Source organism: Oncorhynchus keta, chromosome 6, assembly GCF_023373465.1.
Source record: "Oncorhynchus keta strain PuntledgeMale-10-30-2019 chromosome 6, Oket_V2, whole genome shotgun sequence".
Classification (NCBI taxonomy): Eukaryota; Metazoa; Chordata; class Actinopteri; order Salmoniformes; family Salmonidae; genus Oncorhynchus; species Oncorhynchus keta.
In genome coordinates, this window is record NC_068426.1 from 22,452,322 (window position 1) to 22,477,113 (window position 24,792).

Genomic DNA, 24,792 nt, shown 5'->3' on the forward strand with positions numbered 1-24,792 from the left:
TAGCAGGAACAGGGTTGGAGAGACCATGCATACTGAGTACTGGGTAGCAGGAACAGGGTTGGAGAGCCCATGGCATACTGAGTACTGGGTAGCAGGAACAGGGTTGGAGAGACCATGCATACTGAGTACTGGGTAGCAGGAACAGGGTTGGAGAGCCCATGGCATACTGAGTACTGGGTAGCAGGAACAGGGTTGGAGAGCCCATGGCATACTGAGTACTGGGTAGCAGGAACAGGGTTGGAGAACCCATGGCATACTGAGTACTGGGTAGCAGGAACAGGGTTGGAGAGACCATGCATACTGAGTACTGGGTAGCAGGAACAGGGTTGGAGAGCCCATGGCATACTGAGTACTGGGTAGCAGGAACAGGGTTGGAGAGACCATGCATACTGAGTACTGGGTAGCAGGAACAGGGTTGGAGAGCCCATGGCATACAGAGTACTGGGTAGCAGGAACAGGGTTGGAGAGCCCATGGCATACTGAGTACTGGGTAGCAGGAACAGGGTTGGAGAGCCCATGGCATACAGAGTACTGGGTAGCAGGAACAGGGTTGGAGAGCCCATGGCATACTGAGTACTGGGTAGCAGGAACAGGGTTGGAGAGCCCATGGCATACAGAGTACTGGGTAGCAGGAACAGGGTTGGAGAGCCCATGGCATACTGAGTACTGGGTAGCAGGAACAGGGTTGGAGAGCCCATGGCATACAGAGTACTGGGTAGCAGGAACAGGGTTGGAGAGCCCATGGCATACTGAGTACTGGGTAGCAGGAACAGGGTTGGAGAGCCCATGGCATACAGAGTACTGGGTAGCAGGAACAGGGTTGGAGAGCCCATGGCATACAGAGTACTGGGTAGCAGGAACAGGGTTGGAGAGCCCATGGCATACTGAGTACTGGGTAGCAGGAACAGGGTTGGAGAGCCCATGGCATACAGAGTACTGGGTAGCAGGAACAGGGTTGGAGAGCCCATGGCATACAGAGTACTGGGTAGCAGGACCAGGGTTGGAGAGCCCATGGCATACAGAGTACTGGGTAGCAGGAACAGGGTTGGAGAGCCCATGGCATACAGAGTACTGGGTAGCAGGAACAGGGTTGGAGAGCCCATGGCATACAGAGTACTGGGTAGCAGGACCAGGGTTGGAGAGCCCATGGCATACTGAGTACTGGGTAGCAGGAACAGGGTTGGAGAGCCCATGGCATACTGAGTACTGGGTAGCAGGAACAGGGTTGGAGAGCCCATGGCATACTGAGTACTGGGTAGCAGGAACAGGGTTGGAGAGCCCATGGCATACTGAGTACTGGGTAGCAGGAACAGGGTTGGAGAGCCCATGGCATACTGAGTACTGGGTAGCAGGAACAGGGTTGGAGAGCCCATGGCATACTGAGTACTGGGTAGCAGGACCAGGGTTGGAGAGCCCATGGCATACTGAGTACTGGGTAGCAGGAACAGGGTTGGAGAGCCCATGGCATACTGAGTACTGGGTAGCAGGAACAGGGTTGGAGAGCCCATGGCATACTGAGTACTGGGTAGCAGGAACAGGGTTGGAGAGCCCATGGCATACAGAGTACTGGGTAGCAGGAACAGGGTTGGAGAGCCCATGGCATACTGAGTACTGGGTAGCAGGAACAGGGTTGGAGAGCCCATGGCATACAGAGTACTGGGTAGCAGGAACAGGGTTGGAGAGCCCATGGCATACTGAGCTTGGGTGGAATATCCCCTGTCACACAGCGAGAGGCTGCATGCTCCTCAAACAGTGGATGGCGAGTGGAGTGAAATAACAAACCAGTGGAAAGGCTGACTCCATTCACTATTCCAGTACATACAGATGTCTTGTTTCCCCTGCCCCTGGTCCTGCCCATTCGGTAACGGGCCATTCTAAATCGAAACTCTTTTGACATATGAGTATATGACATAAGACAAGATTGAAATGAGAATAGTGAGAATATGATCCCTTGATGAGAAAGCAGCGTGTGTGGCCCGAGGCTAGCTTTCTTTTGCAACATCCTCAAATCGTCAACAGCCTATAGTCACATCATGCAGCCCATAGATGTTTTGATTTATAAGTCATTCTGAGGTTTGTCTCATTCACAACTAAAATTGCCAAATAGCTCTAGATCTAGTGTATAGGTCCTGTTTCAAAGGATCACGTTTACGCTCAACGTAGCCACTTCATATGCACACTCACTCTGGAATGGGGAAAGGTTTGGTTATTATTCTATTCAAGCTAAGTTCAATTATATTCTACTTACTATAAAATAATGGCACGGCACTTAAATGAACAAGCCTCCAGCCTATGGCATGGAGCACAGCCACATAACATACAGTAGACCAAATCATATTCTGTTCTCCTGAAATACATTTTCTTCATATACAGAGTTTCTTTAAACCTGACTAAAATAAATAACGGATTTATTATGATGGTGTATATTAAATAGACGTATTATACTATTTAAATGTGAATGTTCCAAAGATACACATCAGTGGCTTGTACGCATGGAGGCCTGGAGATGCTAAATGTGTTTATGTTAATTAACGGTCAATTACCGCATGCCAACAACCGGCTGACAAAATGTAATGAACGCCACAGCCCTGGCCTGGGTCCAGCCACACTGCTCTGCTCTCTTCCTAGAAGACCAGCAGCCGTTTCCAGACCAGCGCTGTGTCTCAACAAGACATTTCCATTAGCTCCTGTATTACCAGCCCCAGAACCCCCCCCCCCTCTCTAAGAGAAGGAACACGTGGGAGCTACCAACACTTCTCCCCCAGTCCCTCTCACCATCCCACAATGCATGGCTGCATTAGCACACTTGAGTGGGCCTGTTGCTGGGCAGGGAGAGACGTGACATCCGCATGAGGTCCGCGCTTTGGCCCAAACCATCTCCCTCTCCCTCGTTCTCTCTAGCCCAGCTCCCCAGCTTACCCTTGAAGGCGAGAGAGCAAGGCGAGGGGTGGTGCTGTGCTGAGGTGGGTGCAACCAGGGTGGTATGTGTTCCAGCGCTGACCTCCCACTTCATGAGATCGGCTTCGGTGACATTCGGATCAAGCGCTCGCTCCAGCTGCCTCCCCACCTCCCCCTGCCGCAGAGCCAGCTATAATGCCAAGCGAGTCCGATCACTTTAGCATCAAAATAGTGATCGCCCTGCCTCCCCCTTTCTCCCCTCCTGCTCTTCACCCCTGCTCCTCCTCCAGGGACTGAGAGTTGGATGATCGAGGTTCCCGTCATCCGTCACATTCCCAGCAGCGCTGAGGACAGGAGCGACTGTCCATACAGAAAACAGGGAGAGGCACAAACAGGAAGAAGCTCCCAGAGCCCCTCGAAAGGAGCTCCCCAAGCCACCGCTGACTTACACACAGTCCAGTACACAGACAAGACAGACACAGATCTAGAGGACACACCAACCATTCCGCAGGAACATTCTGGAATATGCATTCCCAGCTTGCAGTATGGAAGCCTTGTGAAGAATGGGCAATAATAACAATTTCCACACTAGTGGAACTGAGTTCAGCAACTTAATAAAGCAATCTCCTTGTTTCCTATTTGGCTGATTCTCAAAGAGAAAAGAGTTATAGTGGTCAACAGTGTGTTTATGAAACTGAGAGAATGAGAAGGGAAAGGGTTTCTGATACAGAACATTTTGTTATCGCTGGCAAGTCTCCATCCATATTGGACCCAAATGACTCCGAACTACACTATGCTCCGAACTACAGTATGCTCCGAACTACAGTATGCTCCTAACTACATTATGCTCCGAACTACAGTATGCTCCGAACTACAGTATGCTCCTAACTACAGTATGCTCCTAACTACAGTATGCTCCGAACTACAGTATGCTCCGAACTACAGTATGCTCCTAACTACAGTATGCTCCGAACTAGATTATGCTCCTAACTACAGTATGCTCCTAACTACAGTATGCTCCGAACTACATTATGCTCCTAACTACAGTATGCTCCTAACTACAGTATGCTCCGAACTACATTATGCTCCTAACTACAGTATGCTCCTAACTACAGTATGCTCCTAACTACAGTATGCTCCGAACTACATTATGCTCCGAACTACAGTATGCTCCGAACTACAGTATGCTCCGAACTACATTATGCTCCTAACTACAGTATGCTCCGAACTACATTATGTTCCGAACTACAGTATGCTCCGAACTAGATTATGCTCCTAACTACAGTATGCTCCGAACTACATTATGCTCCGAACTACAGTATGCTCCGAACTACATTATACTCCGAACTACAGTATGCTCCGAACTACATTATGCTCCGAACTACAGTATGCTCCGAACTACAGTATGCTCAGAACTAGATTATGCTCCTAACTACAGTATGCTCCGAACTACATTATGCTCCGAACTACATTATGCTCCGAACTACAGTATGCTCCTAACTACAGTATGCTCCGAACTACATTATGATCCTAACTACAGTATGCTCCGAACTACATTATGCTCCAAACTACAGTATGCTCCGAACTAGATTATGCTCCTAACTACAGTATGCTCCGAACTAGATTATGCTCCTAACTACAGTATGCTCCGAACTACATTATGCTCCGAACTACACTATGCTCCGAACTAGATTATGCTCCGAACTACAGTATGCTCCTAACTACAGTATGCTCCGAACTACATTATGCTCCGAACTACAATATGCTCCTAACTACAGTATGCTCCTAACTTCAATATGCTCCGAACTACAGTATGCTCCGAACTACAGTATGCTCCTAACTACAGTATGCTCCTAACTACAGTATGCTCCGAACTACAGTATGCTCCTAACTACAGTATGCTCCGAACTACAGTATGCTCCTAACTACAGTATGCTCCTAACTACAATATGCTCCTAACTACAGTATGCTCCTAACTACAATATGCTCTGAACTACAGTATGCTCCGAACTACATTATGCTCCTAACTACAGTATGCTCCGAACTACAGTATGCTCCTAACTACAGTATGCTCCGAACTACAGTATGCTCCTAACTACAGTATGCTCCTAACTACACTCTGAAGTCCAGTTACAGGGCAGCCCAGCCAAAAGTGTTCACATTATTTAGCTGTTGTTGTTAACAGTTAAGTAAACACCTCTAGGAACGACGGCAGTAATTCCAGCACAGAGAGGGAAGCATGCATAGGTCAGGAAGAAAATAGAAATCGATAAATAAATCATTTCAATTGGCTTCTTTCTTTAGGCCTGTCCAAAAGGTGTGACCCCTCTACTGTTAGCGATTCGACATGGCTGGTTTGGATCCCAGTCCAGTCGTGAGCAAATGAGGATGAACAAAAAGGACCCTGTAACAGATGACATTCCTATATATCACAAACTAAACTATATTTAGTTTCCCCTTTAACCACTGTCCTCAGAAACCAGTTGTTTTCACAGAGGCTAAATATGATTCCTTTTCCTTTATTGACTTCTCAACTCTCTTGGCCAGTACATCATCATTTTCTGGCACTATGGTCCACATTTTCTTCCCGGCAACAGTATGTTTGTTCAGGGCTGAATAGTAGATCTTAAACTAGCATGGTTAGGTTGACGGGAGGGCAATTCTAAAATGTGGGAGAGACCCACACTGATGCTTTTCTCTCGTCACTCTCGTCCTCCTCATGTTTATTCACTGGTTAAAGTTAAGGGAGGTGGATGGCAGTCCACCACTGTGCAGTGTCAACAGAGAGAGCTGCTGTGACAGTCAGAATAGCCTCTCTTCCTTTTAATGTCTTTATCGGGGATGATGAGAGCTAGTCGAACTACACTGGGGGGAGAGCGGCTAGCACTGAGCACGGCTCAGATATCTGGGTTAACATGCACATATTCATTTATATTCATGGCATTTATTAGATTACCCATATATTTCTGAGGAGTACTCAGAGTGCCCCTGCTGTGATTAACATACTGTGCTGCATTAAGCAACATGGGGCCGCAAGAATGAGAACTTGCTTATTCATGTTTAATGGAAGATAGAAGAAAAGGCTGTTTTTCAGATGCAGCCTTGGTAGGGTGAACATCTGACTTCAGAGTTGGGGTCAAATCCATACGGATTTGGAATATGTGGCAACACCTCTCTGTGAACACCACTGGGATTTAATACTCGCATTCCATCTCAGATTCTTGCATTGAATGTGAGTTTAGCGAGGCATTCTGATCCCAACAGTCTTACAGTGATAATCATTCAAGTAAAAACATAAATTCTGCCTCTCTGGGGTGTATGATGAGGTGTGAACCTATGGCTATCCCTCCCTCCCTCCCTCCCTCCTACGGTTTGAGCTGTAACAATGAGATAGCATTTCAGTGTGATGGTGCTCTGCAGGGATTATTGGCTCAGAGTGTTATTAAAGGCTTAGTGGCTGTGATTTCTCCTGGCCCACTATGGATGGCTGCAGTCACTCTGTGCCAAGCGGAAGGTCCCTGGCGTTCTAGCTACATCAGCCCTGCCCAACCTGCTGGCACACGGCTCCCTTTCCTTGGGAAGGTGTCAAAGGCAGGTACAATGTCTCCCCATTCCTCTACTCCCTCTCCGACACCCATCAGTTCTGAGATATGATCATCTCACACATGTACACATCCAAGATAATCACGCGCATGTACACATCCAAGATAATCACACACGTACATATTCAATATAATCACACACATGTACACATGCAAACACAAATCATGTATTCATTCAGGTCAAGAGTCAGTGGATATGACCCTGTAGACATTGAAAAGCCACACACATAACTTACCATTCACAACACAGCTTTAAATCAAACCCATCTTTACATCAGAAGTTGATTTATGTGTTTCCCATGAGACCAATGCAGAGATTTATGGATTGTGGCCAGAAACTGAGCTGCTTTCAATTAGCTGGCGGATTGCTCCACAATTAGTCTGACGATTCAGAACAATAGAGTGGAATTAATCAGGCAAGAATTTAGGCCTTTGCCATTGTTCTCAATCTTCGCTTGTTTACGTACTGTATAGAGCTACAGAACAGGGATTCAAATCAAGCCATGATGATGTTAAACGGTTTGGACATTTCCCTTCATCCCCTTTTCATCCCCAAAAAGTCCAACTGATTCAGACGTATGGAATTTGTAAATCATTGCAGAACAGGGTGGAGGGAGGTGGCTGTATATGTTAGGCCTAAAGCCAGTATCTAGTGAGTACAATATGAATCCAAACATCCAATTAGCTCAGACTGTTAGCAGAGCTTATCCCAGAGGTGACAGGCCCCAGACCACACACTGAACATACCAAGATATTAAACGGGTCTTAATGGACACAAACAACTGTTAGGCTATTTTATTTTCTGGTGGGATCAGCATCCAGAAATGCTGTGATAGACACACATTTATTATTTGACTATTATAGGCTGTGTCTGTGTGGTGGTTGTGTATGCAGGGGCCTGTAATCGGCAGCTTGGTGCTCTGGCGCCTCTGGCTCCTGACCCAGCAGGAAGCAGCCAGGGAGTGCACGGACTCCAGCCAGCCAATTAGAGAGCAGCGAGCATGGAGCATGCTGGGCCTAACAAGCTCCCTCTCCTCGACCTCCCTCACCTCTGTGGGACCCCGCTCGGGAAATACGAGGTGCTGGGAGCCACTGGAACGTCCCCCAGCACGCAGATCCCGCTGTGTGACCACAAGGTCTACAAACACATGCTGCCTGGAGTCCCATCCCTTTCGACCGGTTTTACTCCCGACTGCCTGAGCCCAGCGCTGCTCAAGCTCTGCCGAGCCTCTCTCTCACAAACAATACACACATAACACACACCACAGGAGGCTGGTGGCACCTTAATTGGGGAGGACGGGCTTGTGGTAATGGATGGAGCGGAATACGTGGAATGGTATCAAATACACCTGGTTTCCATGGTTTCCATGTGTTTGATGACATGCCATTAGCTCCGTTCCAGACAGTATTATGAGCCGACCTCCCCTCAGCAGCCTCCACTTAGCACACACGCACACTCTCTGACACACGCACAGTGCACACACAGTGCGCACACAGTCAGGAGGTTGCTGGATGTGCGTGTTCAGTTCTCCTCAGTGGTTCCTTGCAGTTTACTCTGGCTCAGCTCTATGTCTTCTTTCCAAGTCCTGCAGAATAGTAAATGGGATCCAAATGAATTGGCAGGATTTACGAGGTAGTGAGATAATTCTGAGACTGGGTAATGAAGTCAGCTACGGACTGTGGTGAGAGCTAATAGGGCTTGGCTTAAGGCGTAATTATTGCTTGTTTAACCAAAGCGACATCAGAGTGGTCAATCAAAGACTAAGCACACACCTGGAGGCCACTCCCACTCCCACTCCCACTCCCACTCAGAGTGGACTGTGAGAGTCAGTAAAGAGAGGGAGAGGGAGTGACCCAGACAGAGGTCGTGATATGGTTTTTGTATGTATTTGTATTCCTTAAGGATCCTCATTAGCTGTTGCCAAGGCAGCAGCTAATCTTCCTGGGGTACCACATATCTACAATACACCATCCATGTGTATGTGTGTGTATAGTGAGTATGTTATCGTGTGTTTGTATGCATGTGTCTGTGTCTATGTCTGTGTTGCCTCACAGTCCCCACTCTTCCATAAGGTGTATTTCTACCTGTTTTTTAAAAATCTGATTCTACTGCTGCATCAGTTACTTGATGTGGAATAGAGTTCCATGTAGTCGTGGCTCTATGTTGTACTGTGCATCTCCCATAGTCTGTTCTGGACTTGGGGACTGTGAAGAGACCTCTGGTGGCATCTCTTGTGGGCTATGCATTGGGTGTCTGAGCTGTGTGCCAGTAGTTCAAACAGACAGCTTGGTGCATTCAATATGTCAACACTGCTCAAATACAAGTAGTGATGAAGTCAATCTCTCCTCCACTTTGAGCCAGGAGAGATTGACATCCATATTATTCATGTTAGCTTTTTGTGTACATCCAAGGGCCAGCCGTGTTGCCCTGATCTGAGCCAATTGTCCTTGTAGCCATACGACTGAGCAATAGTCCAGCGACACAACTAGAGCCTGTAGGACCTGCCTTGTTGATAGCGCTGTTGAGAAGGTTGAGCAGCGCTTTATTATGGACAGACTTCTCATCATCTTAGCTACTGTTGTATCAATATGTTTGGACCATGACAGTTTACAATCCAGGGTTACTCCAAGCAGGTTAGTCTCCTCAACTTCTCAAGCTCAATTTCCACATTATTTATGACAAGATTTAGAGATTTAGGGCTTAGTTAATGATCATTTTGTTTTGGTTGAAATGCACCATAATCCCAACACCACACCCATACTACCCACTCTAATCAAATAAAAAAGGAGAGCCAGCAATCCTATACTCCAACACTTCAACCGCTCTTCTCCTTCTCCTTCTCCTTCTCCTTCTCCTTCTCCTTCTCCTTCTCCTTCTCCTTCTCCTTCTCCTTCTCCTTCTCTATGTCCTGTCATTTGGTCTCTCCAAAAACGGGACATATGTGAGTTCAGTGCTGGCAATCAGGAGGCTGAGTTCATCAGGAAGAAATTAGCCAGCCGCTCGGCAGGGCTCTCTCCCATTGGCTAGTCACACGGCCCGCTCCGTTTGAGGGCACCCCAGACATTCCTGCGGATAATCTTTTCCATTCCTCCGCTCAGCTCCGCGAGGACAGACCAAATCACTGCACAAGGCCTGCATTGTGAGGGCCTTTCAAAAAGCCCTGTTTTAAAGCTCTCTTGCAGTCTCACTTCACATAACACATTGCCCAAAACACTTTTTTTCCTCTCAGCTTTTTTTGGGGGGGGTCTCTTTAAAAATAAATAACAAAATGATTGCTTTCAAAATGATCCCTGGAAAAGAAAAAAGCCCTGAATACTGTTTCTCACGGTCTCTTTCCAGTAAGGGTTCGTTTTTGAAAACTCAAAACAATGTGAAACCCCTGAAACCAGAGCGTGGCCACATCACTGTGCTGCCGGGGGTTCAGGACATCATCGCTGGAGTCGACTCCGCGGGCGAGGCCAACCAACCTTCCCAGAATCCTCTGCTACGTCTTCACTCAGCCCCCCTTGTCCTCCACAGCAGCTTGTCATTGTGGCTATGGCCGGGAGGCCGAGGGACAGGATTAGAGGACAATCACACCGATGTGCGGACGGGCTAGGATGGGTGTGTGTGCTAGATGTGGTGATGAGAGATTTACAGCAACACATTCCATAATTAGATCCATGATTATGACTCTGGGTATAAAAGGACCGACTCTAGCTAGGCTGTACATACTACTGATCCTCTCTGTGACTAAAACCACAATGCTGCTTTCACAGTTCTCTCTCTCTCTCTCTCTCTCTCTCTCTCTCTCTCTCTCTCTCTCTCTCTCTCTGCTCTGAGCAGCTAGGACAGGGAACACCACTGAACTTGCAAAATAGCGAAACACTTAAAAGATAAGAAAACACAATCTGACCGTCTCGCACATTCCCGTCACGTCACTTGTCAGTAGCGTTCCGTCAATTTCTTTTAGTAACTGAGCAAATGTTACGTCTGCTGAGGCTGTATCTGCTTTCAGTTGCAGTTTTAACAGTGGCCAGGTAGGCTACTGTGCCTAATTCATAATAACGTAGGCCTACCAGAGGGGTCAACCATCAAAAACAATGGAGAAAATGCATCCCATAACTTATTAACATTGAAATATGTTGTGTTGTTTGCTGCAAGAAACCACTTTTCAAAATAAAATGTATTATTATTCCCTTATTACAGAGAATCAGACAAATGAAGTTACCCGTAGCTTATTCAAGCCAGTATCAAAATACAACACTGCCCCTTTAAGACAAAAAAAAAAGCTCTTAACCTGACTGGCTTTTCATCATGTCTAGAAATGTACACGTGTTGTGCTCTTGTAGGAAACAACCACTCCCCCATTGCTGACTACAAATGATCTATAACTGGGCTAACAACTCTTTAACTAGCAAAGGATATTAACTAAATGTGCACACGTGCCTACATTCAACTCTTGCTTTGATCTCAAAACAAGCGCATCTACTTACGACCACTCATGCTGCAAACAGTCCAGTTAAAAGTAAACGGCACAGATCCATATGGCAATGGTTTATTTGCATATAGGCCTACTGCAGCTCTGATTGGTTATGCCGCACCGGTCTGTGTCATGTGTGTCAATGGAATAGAATCCTTCTCTGATGCTTTCCTCCTACAACATCTGGTGCATAGTTGGTTTTGTTTCGGTATGCCGCATTGAAAGTGGCTAACATTGACTTGATTCCATCACAATTGCCACAGTAATGGACACAGTGATAGTGTTAACTAACGGGGAAAATTCGAGAGAGAGAGAGAGAGAGAGAGAGAGAGAGAGAGAGAGAGAGAGAGAGAGAGAGAGAGAGAGAGAGAGAGAGAGAGAGAGAGAGAGAGAGAGAGCAGCGGGTGGGTTAGGCTGAGAGAGAGAGAGAGAGAGGAGAGAGAGAGAGAGAGAGAGAGAGTTGAGAGAAGTTCTATCTCGTTTGTCTCTTCCTGTGATATTTCTTCGACGCAGTAGTCCTGGGAGAGCTGCCTGGGAGAGCTGCCCGGCAGCGCGCAGTTCAGATGGGAACATTACTAAATCAACCCAGGCAAAGATAACTATTTCATGTGGTCGTGGCTTGAATTAAGGAAAAAGTTAAAAGTAGAAACATTGACCTTTGACACAGTTCTATACAGTAACAGTAACCACTTATAGAGTTGGTGTGCTAGAAAAATATCAAATTGCACAGGACACGTGCCCACCATCACTGGGTTCTGACAGTCCAAAATGTACCCATCAATCACACCAGCCCTGCAACACACAACCATGAGGGAGAACAAACTAACTGTGTATCCACCTCACAGATCATGCTGAGACATGTCCGTGAAAAAGTAAGTGTGGGGGGGAGAGAGAGAGACAGAGAGGGTAGTGGGTTCTTGTTCTGACTGGCTAAAGCTTTTCTACAGTCCCTTTTGTTCAATATTGTTCTATTGTCAGACCCTTTGAATACACACGGCCCCCTTCATTCACATGTTCTGCATTGACAGTTGCAAGTGTAAGGTGGTCTAGGTCAGGGGTTCCCAAACCTTTTCACTCAGGCACCCCTTTCAGCATGTTCAAGCACTGTCTATGACAAACTATGGTACTGGTACTCCCTGTATATATCTCCACATTGGTCTGGTACTGGTACTCCCTGTATAGAGCTCCACATTGATCTGGTACTGGGACTCCCTGTATATAGCTCCATATTGGTCTGGTACTGGTACTCCCTGTATAGAGCTCCATATTGGTCTGGTACTGGTACTCCCTGTATAGAGCTCCACATTGATCTGGTACTGGGACTCCCTGTATATAGCTCCACATTGGTCTGGTACTGGTACTCCCTGTATAGAGCTCCACATTGATCTGGTACTGGTCTGGCTCCACATTGGTCTGGTACTGGTACTTCCTGTATATATCTCCACATTGATCTGGTACTGGTACTCCTGTATATAGCTCCACATTGATCTGGTACTCCACATTGATCTGGTACTGGTACTCCCTGTATATAGCTCCACATTGGTCTGGTACTGGTACTCCCTGTATATAGCTCCACATTGATCTGGTACTGGTACTTCCTGTATATAGCTCCACATTGGTCTGGTACTGGTACTCCCTGTATATATCTCCACATTGATCTGGTACTCCATATAGCTCCACATTGATCTGGTACTGGTACTCCTGTATATATTGGTCTGGTACTGGTACTTCCTGTATATATCTCCACATTGATCTGGTACTGGTACTTCCTGTATATAGCTCCACATTGGTCTGGTACTGGTACTTGGTCTGGTACTGGTACTCCCTGGCTCCACATTGATCTGGTACTGGTACTTCCTGTATATATCCATACTGGTACTCCTGTATATATCTCCACATTGATCTGGTACTGGTACTCCTGTATATAGCTCCACATTGGTCTGGTACTGGTACTTCCTGTATATAGCTCCACATTGGTCTGGTACTGGTACTCCTGTATAGAGCTCCATATTGGTCTGGTACTGGTACTCCTGTATAGAGCTCCACATTGATCTGGTACTGGTACTTCCTGTATATAGCTCCACATTGATCTGGTCCTGGTACTCCCTGTATATAGCTCCACATTGGTCTGATACTGGTACTCCCTGTATATAGCTCCATATTGGTCTGGTACTGGTACTCCCTGTATATAGCTCCACATTGGTCTGGTACTGGTACTCCCTGTATAGAGTTCCACATTGATCTGGTACTGGGACTCCCTCTATATAGCTCCACATTGGTCTGGTACTGGTACTTCCTGTATATAGCTCCACATTGATCTGGTACTGGTACTCCCTGTATATAGCTCCACATTGATCTGGTACTGGTACTCCCTGTATATATCTCCACATTGATCTGGTACTGGTACTCCCTGTATATAGCTCCACATTGGTCTGGTACTGGTACTCCCTGTATATAGCTCCACATTGATCTGGTACTGGTACTTCCTGTATATAGCTCCACATTGGTCTGGTACTGGTACTTCCTGTATATATCTCCACATTGATCTGGTACTGATACTCTCTGTATATAGCTCCACATTGATCTGGTACTGGTACTTCCTGTATATAGCTCCACATTGGTCTGGTACTGGTACTTCCTGTATATAGCTCCACATTGGTCTGGTACTGGTACTTCCTGTATATAGCTCCACATTGGTCTGGTACTGGTACTTCCTGTATATATCTCCACATTGATCTGGTACTGGTACTTCCTGTATATAGCTCCACATTGATCTGGTACTGGGACTCCTGTATATAGCTCCACATTGATCTGGTACTGGGACTCCCTCTATATAGCTCCACATTGGTCTGGTACTGGTACTCCTGTATATAGCTCCACATTGATCTGGTACTGGGACTCCCTCTATCTCCACATTGGTCTGGTACTGGTACTTCCTGTATATAGCTCCACATTGATCTGGTACTGGTACTCCTGTATATAGCTCCACATTGATCTGGTACTGGTACTTCCTGTATATAGCTCCACTTGGTCTGGTACTGGTACTCCCTGTATATAGCTCCACATTGATCTGGTACTGGTACTTCCTGTATATAGCTCCACATTGGTCTGGTACTGGTACTTCCTGTATATACTGGTACTCCTCTGATCTGGTATATACTCTCCCACATTGGTCTGGTACTGGTACTTCCTGTATATAGCTCCACATTGGTCTGGTACTGGTACTCCCTGTATAGAGCTCCACATTGATCTGGTACTGGTACTTCCTGTATATAGCTCCACATTGATCTGGTACTGGTACTCCCTGTATATATCTCCACATTGATCTGGTCCTGGTACTCCCTGTATATAGCTCCACATTGGTCTGATACTGGTACTCCCTGTATATAGCTCCATATTGGTCTGGTACTGGTACTCCCTGTATATAGCTCCACATTGGTCTGGTACTGGTACTCCTGTATAGAGTTCCACATTGATCTGGTACTGGGACTCCCTCTATATAGCTCCACATTGGTCTGGTACTGGTACTTCCTGTATATAGCTCCATATCTGGTACTGGTACTCCACTCCATTGATCTGGTACTGGATCTGGTACTGGTACTCCTGTATATAGCTCCACATTGGTCTGGTACTGGTACTCCTGTATATAGCTCCACATTGATCTGGTACTGGTACTTCCTGTATATAGCTCTGGTACTGGTACTTCATATATCTCCACATTGATCTGGTACTGATACTCTCTGTATATAGCTCCACATTGATCTGGTACTGGTACTTCCTGTATATAGCTCCACATTGGTCTGGTACTGGTACTTCCTGTATATAGCTCCACATTGGTCTGGTACTGGTACTTCCTGTATATAGCTCCACATTGGTCTGGTACTGGTACTTCCTGTATATATCTCCACATTGATCTGGTACTGGTACTTCCTGTATATAGCTCCACATTGATCTGGTACTGGGACTCCCTGTATATAGCTCCACATTGATCTGGTACTGGGACTCCCTCTATATAGCTCCACATTGGTCTGGTACTGGTACTCCCTGTATATAGCTCCACATTGATCTGGTACTGGGACTCCCTCTATATAGCTCCACATTGGTCTGGTACTGGTACTTCCTGTATATAGCTCCACATTGATCTGGTACTGGTACTCCCTGTATATAGCTCCACATTGATCTGGTACTGGTACTTCCTGTATATAGCTCCACATTGGTCTGGTACTGGTACTCCCTGTATATAGCTCCACATTGATCTGGTACTGGTACTTCCTGTATATAGCTCCACATTGGTCTGGTACTGGTACTTCCTGTATATAGCTCCACATTGGTCTGGTACTGGTACTTCCTGTATATATCTCCACATTGATCTGGTACTGATACTCTCTGTATATAGCTCCACATTGGTCTGGTACTGGTACTTCCTGTATATAGCTCCACATTGGTCTGGTACTGGTACTTCCTGTATATAGCTCCACATTGGTCTGGTACTGGTACTTCCTGTATATATCTCCACATTGATCTGGTACTGGTACTCTCTGTATATAGCTCCATTCTTGTGTATTTTATTGTTCTTGTCTTACTATTTTTTTAAACTCTGCATTGTTGAGAAGGGCTGATAAACAAGCATTTCACGGTAAAGTCTACACCCGTTGTCTTCGGCGCGTGTGACAAATTCGAAAATTTCAAATTTCAAAACAACCTTTCAAAGTTGTGAAGCTAAAACAGGGCTTTGTCTGTGAAGTTTCACATAGAACAAAATCACACTAATGTACCACTCTCCTCTCCTGTAAATTCATCCAAGGTGCCACTCTTTGGGTGTTGTCGTCTCGTCGCCTTTGTCCGAGGCGTGTTCCCCTCACATGACATGGGTGTTAAGTTACAACAAGCACTCAGTCACAAGTCTTCCTCTCCCAGCCAATGAAGCCACCAGCAGGGCATGCACACGCACAGCAACAACACAGCAACAGCACAGTACAGTCCCTCAATCCCCACATACCAGAGGGTCAGGTTCAGAATGCACTGCTACGCTGACCTCACCTGACCCGGCTGCCCTAGCAGAGAAAACGGAGGTGATGAGAGCAGAGGCCTGTCTCATAGCACCACTGTTAACATGTCCATCACCGGGCCTCCACGTGCAAAGAATACATGAATCATCAGGCTGACTGACTGACTGGCTGAACCCTGCATGGAAACAACATTTCTGGCTCTGACAGCTCTACACCTCAGGGTGGGTGTGTGCGTGTAGCTATGGAACGGAACAAGCAACATCTTGCATTGTGGATATACTGCTTTGGCATTGGCATGTTCAGAACATTCAAATTTGCTACGACCAGGAATTGTATGTTTATCTCACCAAATAAAACCATTTATACAGTATGTAAAATGTACTGTATGATACACTGTAACTATATACTATTTCTATCCATTGGCAAATCTTAGCTCATACTTATTTGATACAGGTGTCTTCCCAGGTGCGGAGTCTGCCATGACGGGGAAGATGGCGAGGGGATGTGGAGATGGCGTTGAGTGTTACCTGTAGATATCCGGGGGTGGTGGAGGTGACACATGCCGGTGAAACAGGAGCAGGCCTCCCCCGAGCGTCCTCGCTGGGGGGGCGGAGCCAGCGAGCACTGGGGCTTCAGGAACCCTGCAGAGGGAGGGAGAGGGAAGGAGAGAGGGAGTCTGTTAGAACAGCCAGACAGGATGATGACGATACATTGTTTTGACATTAACAGAGAGAAAGCTGAGATGAAGGTTGCTGGTACTGAACATGGTGAAGGGTGCTGCCTGGATAGGCCTGTCGATACAGATTACAAGTTGCCCTTTATGGTAACAGCGAGGGGATGAGGGAAGATTTTAAGGATCTCTGCTGTACCCGTCATCTCTGACCGGCCTCCCTCCCACCAGCAGGTTACACATCCATCTCCCCTGTCACATGGAGACCCAGCAACCTCTCACATTTAGAGCACTGTGTCTCTGTGACCCTCTAACCCAGAAGATGAGGATAGCTCAGAGCTCCATGTCAGCTTCATAGCCATGCCCAGGGTCAGGTGACTAGGAGCGGCAACCGCCCGTGTGAGGCTGGTTAGGAGGCTAGGCAGGGGTGGAGAGGCATGGAGCTGGGGCTAGGAAATCTGTGTGGGCAAAATGCCAAATGGCAGGGATGCCTGGAGGGTCTGGGGTGGGGGCATCTTGCTGTCTGTCTCCGAGGTCACCAGGGTCAGACTCAATAGGGAAGTCATTATCTCGGACAATGGGTGACTGAATGTTCTGTACCCCCGCTAGTCCGGTCATTCCCATTTCATTCCACACCATCCTGTATATGTCTACACATGACATGATGAGTTGAACAGAAAATGAAAGTAGGTAGGCGAGACAGAAAACCCCGGAGAGATAGTATATTGACAACAGTGTCAAAACAACCAACATCAAATGAAAGCCCCATCACAGTCAGTACATCAACCAGAGCTCCGTTTCTGACCTTTGAAATCCACTTTGACCCAATGAATAGCATCAGAAAAGGCATGTATTTCTGTGACTGACATGGCAGGCTTGGTAGCCTCTAGAGAAGAAAGTCAGTCAGTGGAGGATTTACCAAGCCTGTATCAACTGGAAGGAGTTCATGAGAATCTCATTGGCATCATCAGAGCTCCTCAAATCCTGACTTTATTACTTTCTTCATGAGGACCATTAGATTTCCAGCAGATATTAAGAGCGTTGGTCAGAGAAGCCCCCCCCCCGCTCTGCTCTGCTCTGTTCTGTTCTGCTCTGTTCCGAGCCCAATATAGCTCCTTTATTTGGTCCATGAAAAACATGTCACTCCAGATGAACTCATCCAATGACATTTAAAACAGGCACAGTGATATTGAATTAGTTCCCCATGATAAGCCATCTGGGATGTTGACGCTTTGGTCAGGAGTGTGTGTGTAGTGTGTGTGAGTACGCTTGCATGTGTGCGGGTTGCTGTGTGTGTGTGTGTGTGTGTGTGTGTGTGTGTGTGTGTGTGTGTGTGTGTGTGTGTGTGTGTGTGTGTGTGTGTGTGTGTGTGTGTGTGTGTGTGTGTGTGTGTGTGTGTGTGTGTGTGTGTGTGTGTGTGTGTGCATTAATGTGTGCATGCATGCTTGTGTATGTTCTAAGGAGAGGGGTGGGCTGTGCTTGTCAAGCACATTCCTCAGCCATTTGATTAGAATAAAGAATAATCCAAATGCCAGCGATGCACATGGAGCACCAAGCCCAGACCTGTATGAACAAACGCAGACAAGCTGAGATCCTCTTAAACAGGCTCAATTAGAGGCATGGCCAATTAATTAGGGCCGAATTCAAGTTTTCATAACAATCGGTAATCTGCCTTTTTGGACGCCGATTATGGCCGATTACATTGCAGGCTGAGTATAGCATCAAAAGGACCTTATGGCTGCAAGGAGCCAAGGTAAGTTAGTAGCTAGCATTAAACTTATCTTGTAAAAAACAATCAATCTTCACATAATCACTAGTTAACTACACATGGTTGATGATATTACTAGGTTAACTAGCTTGTTCTGCGTTGCATAACAAGTGTTTATCATCGAATCACAGCCTATTTCAACTTGATGATTTAACAAAAGCGCATTCGCGAAAAAAAGCACAATTGTTGCTATAATGTAGCTAACCATAAACATCAATGCCTTTCTTTAAAATCAATACACAAGTATATATTTTTAAACCTGCATATGTAGTTAAAAGAAATTAATGTTAACAGGCAATATTAACTATGGAAATTGTGTCACTTCTCTTGCGTTCCGTGCAAGCACAGTCAGGGTATATGCAGCAGTTTGGTCCGCCTGGCTCGTTGCAAACTGTTGAAAGGCCATTTCTTCCTAACAAAGACCGTAATTCATTTGCCATAATTTTACATAATTCTGACATACCATTGAAGGTTGTGCAATGTAACAGTAATATTTAGACTTATGGATGCCACCTGTTAGATAAAATATGGAACAGTTCCGTATTTCACTGAAATAATAAACGTTTTGTTTTTGAAATGAGAGTTTCATGATTTTACCATATTAATGACCAAAGCCTCATATTTCTGTATGTTTATTATATTATAATTAAGTCTATGATTTGATATATGATAGAGTAGTCTGACTGAGCGGTGGTAGGCAGCAGCAGGCTTGTAAGCTTCAAACAGCAGCTCATAGCAATGTGGGATGCACAGCGCTGTTTATGACTTCAAGCCTATCAACTCCTGAGATTACGCTGGCAATACTAAAGTGCCTATAAGAACATCCAATAGTCAAAGGTATATGAAATACAAATGGCATAGAGAGAAATAGTCATATAATTCCTGTAATAACTACAACCTAAAACTTCTTACCTGGGAATATTGAAGACTCATGTTAAAAGGAACCACCAGCTTTCATATGTTCTCATGTTCTGAGCAAGGAACTTAAACGTTAGCTTTTTTACATGGCACATATTGCACTTTTACTTTCTTTTCCAACACTATATTTTTCCATTATAAGTTAAAATAAGTGTTCATTGTTCATTCAGTACTGTTGTACTTGTCATTTATTACAAATATATATATATAAATCGCTGATTAATCGGCATCGGCTTTTTTTTGGTCCTCCAATAATCAGTAACGGTATCAGTGTTGAAAAATTGAAAAATAAGAATCAGTAAAATGGTTCTGCAAATAAACTAAGACCACACATAGATGGTCCATCAAATCTACCCCACCACACTTTCCCTGTCTCCTCTGAGAGCACAGCAACAGCAAAATCCTGGTTGGACAATGACACATGCCATAGGGCTCCGAGCCATGTCACTGAACATTACCAAGTTAGCATATGAGCTAAGGCTCCCAGTCAAGTTCGACTTTTCCAAAATCAGGTGTAAACCAAGTAGACAGGGGCCAAAAACAACAGTCCGCTAGCCTTCCAGTGGAATAATCTTCCCACGGGACACAGTAAAGCTACAGTATGTCATTCAAATGCTGGGAATGTTACCTAAAGCTGTAACCGTGGGAGACAGAGGACTGGAGTGTGAAGAGAATCAGAAAATACGTGAGGGGGAACATTGTTCCTTGTAGTTTCATTGAGCAAATGAGATGTTCCTCTGATGGAAACAGAACACAAATGAATTCAGTGTCATTTTCACCGTCAGGTAAAAAGTAGAGGCGATAAGACCCTACCTAATCAACTCTTGCATTGACCTGATATGTGACCCCGCACATTACTTTCATTGGTTTTGAGAAACAGCATAGAGCTGATATTAATATGCCATTTCAGACGTTCAGGGAGTGTCACATCGACTAGATGCATTTCTTTTTCTTGATGACTACACATTCGGGGGTTGTTTTTCCTGCTATCCACCCTTCTGGATTTTGGTTTTAATAAAGACGCTTCATTTCTCCTCCTCTTGAAGCAGACGAAGTGAATGATGAAAATGTAGCAGTAGAAGAGAGGCCTGTGTGTACAGGTCCTCCTGTTGAGAGCTCGAGCGCAAGTGATCTGTCATCTAGTGATCTGTCATTAAAGGCATCTATCGTACTTGCTGCTCCGCCGTGTCTTCTTGGCTCATGCAGTGCACCCTTGATTACAGGAATGTTTCACTTTTTTCTTTGATTTCCAACTGGAGCGAGGGATGAGAACAGGAGGAGAGAAAAGGAGAGGGATCTCGGTGGGTTTAATAACTGTGCGAGGATCCAATCTTTAGGGGACAAGCTCAAACATCCCCCACAAACAGTCAATCAGCATTATCGTTAATGGCGGTCAGGGATAGGAACAGTGTAAACACACTGGGGGTTTTCTCATTAAACATTGAGTGCTATAATGAAAAGACAGCCTTTGCAACACGGTGCTAATGAAAGCAAGTCTTTAGATACGACTACGCTAATGAAAAAGAGCCATGATGATAGAGCACATAATGGGACAAAGGCATAATGACAATGTGTTAATGAAACAAAGGTATGGAGATTTGCATTCGTAATAAAGGGCAGGACGCAAATAAAACGTTTTGTTCTCGCAACAGTCTCATAGAAACGCCAAACACTAAGGAAACACTTGTAAACTGCGGGTTAGCAACGCGTATCCATCTCTATGTGTCATGTCCACTGGTTGCCTACTGGAGAATTACAGTAAAATCATTTAGGCTATTTATGAGACTTAAAGTGGCACTCCAGTCTCCTTTTCACCTTATTTAACATCTGATTTACTTAACAAAAAGCATATCTCAATAGGTGGTCCAGGTAAGTCTTTCATTCTCTATTGCTCCTCTATTGTTCCTCAAGCAAGGGAGGCTGATGACAGATTCCCATCAGACCAACTCATTGACTGCCCTACGCCTTTTAGTTTGCAGTTGTGTCTAACAAACACAATTGAGTATTTTTACTGTATTTATGGGATATCGCTTTTCAACAGTCAAAGTTTTTTTTAAATCACTGGGGTGGGGGTGGGGGTCCTGCAGTCCTCGTTTAGTCCTCTTAAAGAATGGCCACTGTCGTTGTTTGGCGTTACCAGGGCAATCACAGAGAAGGACCTAGCAGCAAGGATATCAATCGCCAGGGCAACCATCGTAAACGGCATTCCCCTTCAGCTATCTTCAGACGGATGGTCGGCCTCCTCTCTGGAATTAAAGAGCCTTCTCCGCATCCCTCCATTATTTCCCTTCCTGCACCAGAGAGACTTGTGCATTGGAGTGCGTGGACGTTGAGTGTTTTACCCATGTGCCCTTGAGATAGGCTATTGTGTTGTCTTATTCTCTAGTTCTTATTCATGAATGACATATGGTTGCGCATAAATACAAGTGTGGACTTGAAGAGTTTTACCCATGTGAAACACTAATGTACAACTAATGTAAAACACTTCCAAAAAGGTTGTGAAAGGAACTATAATTGAAAGACCCCATCCTTGCCCGACTTCAGTCCAGCACGGTGCAGTGTGGCACACTGTGCTGTTCTGTGATTAGAGCAGAGCGGAGGTTCATCACTGTTACACTCCATGAACCTCAGGCGTTTGCTTTTCACTTCGAGGAAAAATCCAAGGCAGCAGTCTTTCATTATGCAAAATGACTGACAGTTACTCTGCTGCACTGTACGACACTCTCTCCCCTTGACTGGACCTTCATCAAAACAGATCAGCTATCAAAGCAGAGCACACACTGTAAAGAGGAGGAGAGCCCAAAGACACACAGACAGACGGACTGACAGACAGACAGAGCCCGTCAGCTCTCACTCTCCTGTCTCTGGATATCAAATGCTCATCACTAACCCTGGACACGATTTCCCAAAAGCATCTTAAGGCGAAGTTCATCGTTAGAAGATTCTTGGCAGCATCGTTAAATCTCCGAGCTGTTTGCCAAAACCATCGTTGTTAACGTTGCACTTGAAAACATTTGTAATCTAAAGCCTGCCACAGACCACTCTGTAGAACAGCAAACACGTCACTTTACACAAAGAAGATCTCTCTGCTAAACAACGAATCACATAGTTTATCCGTCTCTTTTTTGACCGTCAATTACTTCAGAACAAAGCTGACTACAAATACAAAAGTTACCAATGTCTTTGCAATTGAAACAAACATTTGTAGTGTAAAAATATGCTTCAAACGAAAACAGAGGCGACTGCATTAAAATAGAAATACAAGGCCTATTTCATGTTCAATAAATTGAGGCTACTGTCTGAAATTTGTCTCAACATATTTCATGATGTGTGCCTACAATGTGCCCAATGATGTGCCAAATCAGTGATTTTGTGCATTTTTATTCGATAATCATTGGAATAAACCGCCTAATATTTCTCTAGGAGCTGATCCGTCGTCAGTTTTGTGAAATAATTATAATGCGTTAAGATTTGAATTGAGAGAGTTGCTGCCTTTCTTTCGATCCTATCCGTAGCGACAAATGCTCAAACGATGCACTTAGCGACTTCTCTCTGCATGGTGTTTTGGGAAAGATGCATTGTTAAAACACTCATAAGCATTAGTTCCATCGCAATCGGCAAACCGGGTATTAGTCCTTTCTAAGGGAGTGTCTCTCTCGTCTTCAGAGGCTGATCATCAGCATGGAAAGCATCCAGCCTTTTCCCAGACGACATATCTGCTCCATCAGCAAACTGTCTTTTCACTCTGCAGCTTTTCTTCCTTTGAAGAAAACCACACTAAACATGCTTTTCAGCTCCTCTTTATCTCAATAAAAACAAGGGCTGTGCAGATCTATCATGACCATGAAGTAGACGTGGGAAGGAGACGAGGAAGTGCGCATGAAGCTCATTAGAAAGGCAATTTTTTTGGTGTTCTAGGCACAAACCCTGTGAGAAAACATCATCCTTGCAGTTGTCTTTTATGTGTCTCTCTGTCTCCCACCTCTCCCTCCTCACACAACAGGACCCCCCACAGGTGTGGAAACACTAGCCTGCTCTGAAATTCCACCCCAAGCTGGACCCCCCACTGAGACTTACCGGGGTCCCTGACCAGCCAATCACAGCAGAGGACAGGTCACACGGAGTAGGTCAAGAGAGCTGGGTCCCAGTCGGCTGGCTCACCCCACGGGGTGCCTCCTGGGGTATAGAGTTACAAGGCCCAGTAGGACTGTAACAGTTTCATACGGCATTCCATGTCAAACCAAGGAGTCATCATGGATGCACCCACAAAACTATACCACTATACCTAACTAGGTCAATCCAAAGGGTTCCTAACAGGGCTTGTCCTGGAGTAGCTTGGGGGTGATCTGGCTCCACCAGTTGCACTGCCTTGGATGAATTAACCGGACTAGACTGACTTCTATGGTTAACAAGAGTCACCTGAGGGCTTTTGTTTTGCCTGAAAGCAGGGCCAGGGTGGCCAGGGTGGCCAGGGTGGCCAGGCCAGCCAGCCGGACTTATGAAGAAACAGATGCCTATGAAGACCTTGGCTGGAAGACATAATGCTGACCCAACCTAACCCAACACAAAACAACTGAACTATTCTTAGGTTTTTAAGTGTGGGTAGAAAGAACATAAACTTACAGAAAATTGTGAAAGAAACACATTTTTAGACTCCGTCTCCGAAAACACCAAGCGCTGCAGAGGCCTGTGGAATTGGCCATAAAATGTTAACTGGACAGTTTTATTGAATGACTTATTAAGCAACTGTGTTTTGCAAGACCTTAACTCAGAGGCTTTTGAAAGGAACAAGAGCACCTTTCTGTAACGGCTCTTTTAGGTGAATGCCGTTCCTTTTTCTCTCTCAAATTGAGTCTGTACTTTCACACCGACGCAGGGTAATGAAAGTGGCGGTTGCACCGGTGTGGCATTTGAAACCACAAGGCAACTGTAGTGAGGAGTTGACAATGATGACCTTTCCTGCATAGGTGATTTTTAATTATGAATGCAGCATGGCTATCTACACAAGAGAAAAATGCATCTTGAAAAATCATTTGGCAAAATGCCTAAACAACTTTGCCAGTGACTGAAAAGCAGGCATTTGGTTTCCTGGTTTATTGTTCAGGAAATGTCGAGGCAACCTTGAAATACAAACTTATACTATAGAATGCTCAATAGTAAAATATCAATTCCATGGTTACTATTAAAATACGACATGTGTTGTATATAAGAAAGTATACAGTAATACAATAACTGTCATAATATTGTCAGAGCGAAAAAAGCGGACAACTCTCTGACCCTGGTCTCAGCAGAACTGTCACTCTACAACAGAAACAAGCGGCACAGCGCCTTGGTTAGTGTGTCCTTCAGTTGAACATCTGTAAACATCCATGAAACACTGATGCTGTCCCACTGCGATGGTTGACATTGGGGCCTGGTATGACTGAGGGAAATCTAAGTGTTTAGCTAATGTTGATTAACAGCT

At 45.4% G+C, this 24,792-nt stretch overlaps 1 protein-coding gene across 2 annotated transcripts in view; it reads right to left on the reverse strand.

Moving 5' to 3' along the window:
- The window catches only part of LOC118384853 (retinoic acid receptor RXR-alpha-A-like), a 145,812-nt gene that overhangs the window by 91,848 nt on the left and 29,172 nt on the right, over positions 1 to 24,792 (reverse strand). For both annotated transcript variants that reach the window (XM_052521128.1, XM_052521129.1), the window contains exon 3: positions 16,413 to 16,613. In XM_052521128.1, the coding sequence (XP_052377088.1) occupies positions 16,413 to 16,613 (201 nt within the window). The remainder of the gene's footprint in view (positions 1 to 16,412; positions 16,614 to 24,792) is intronic.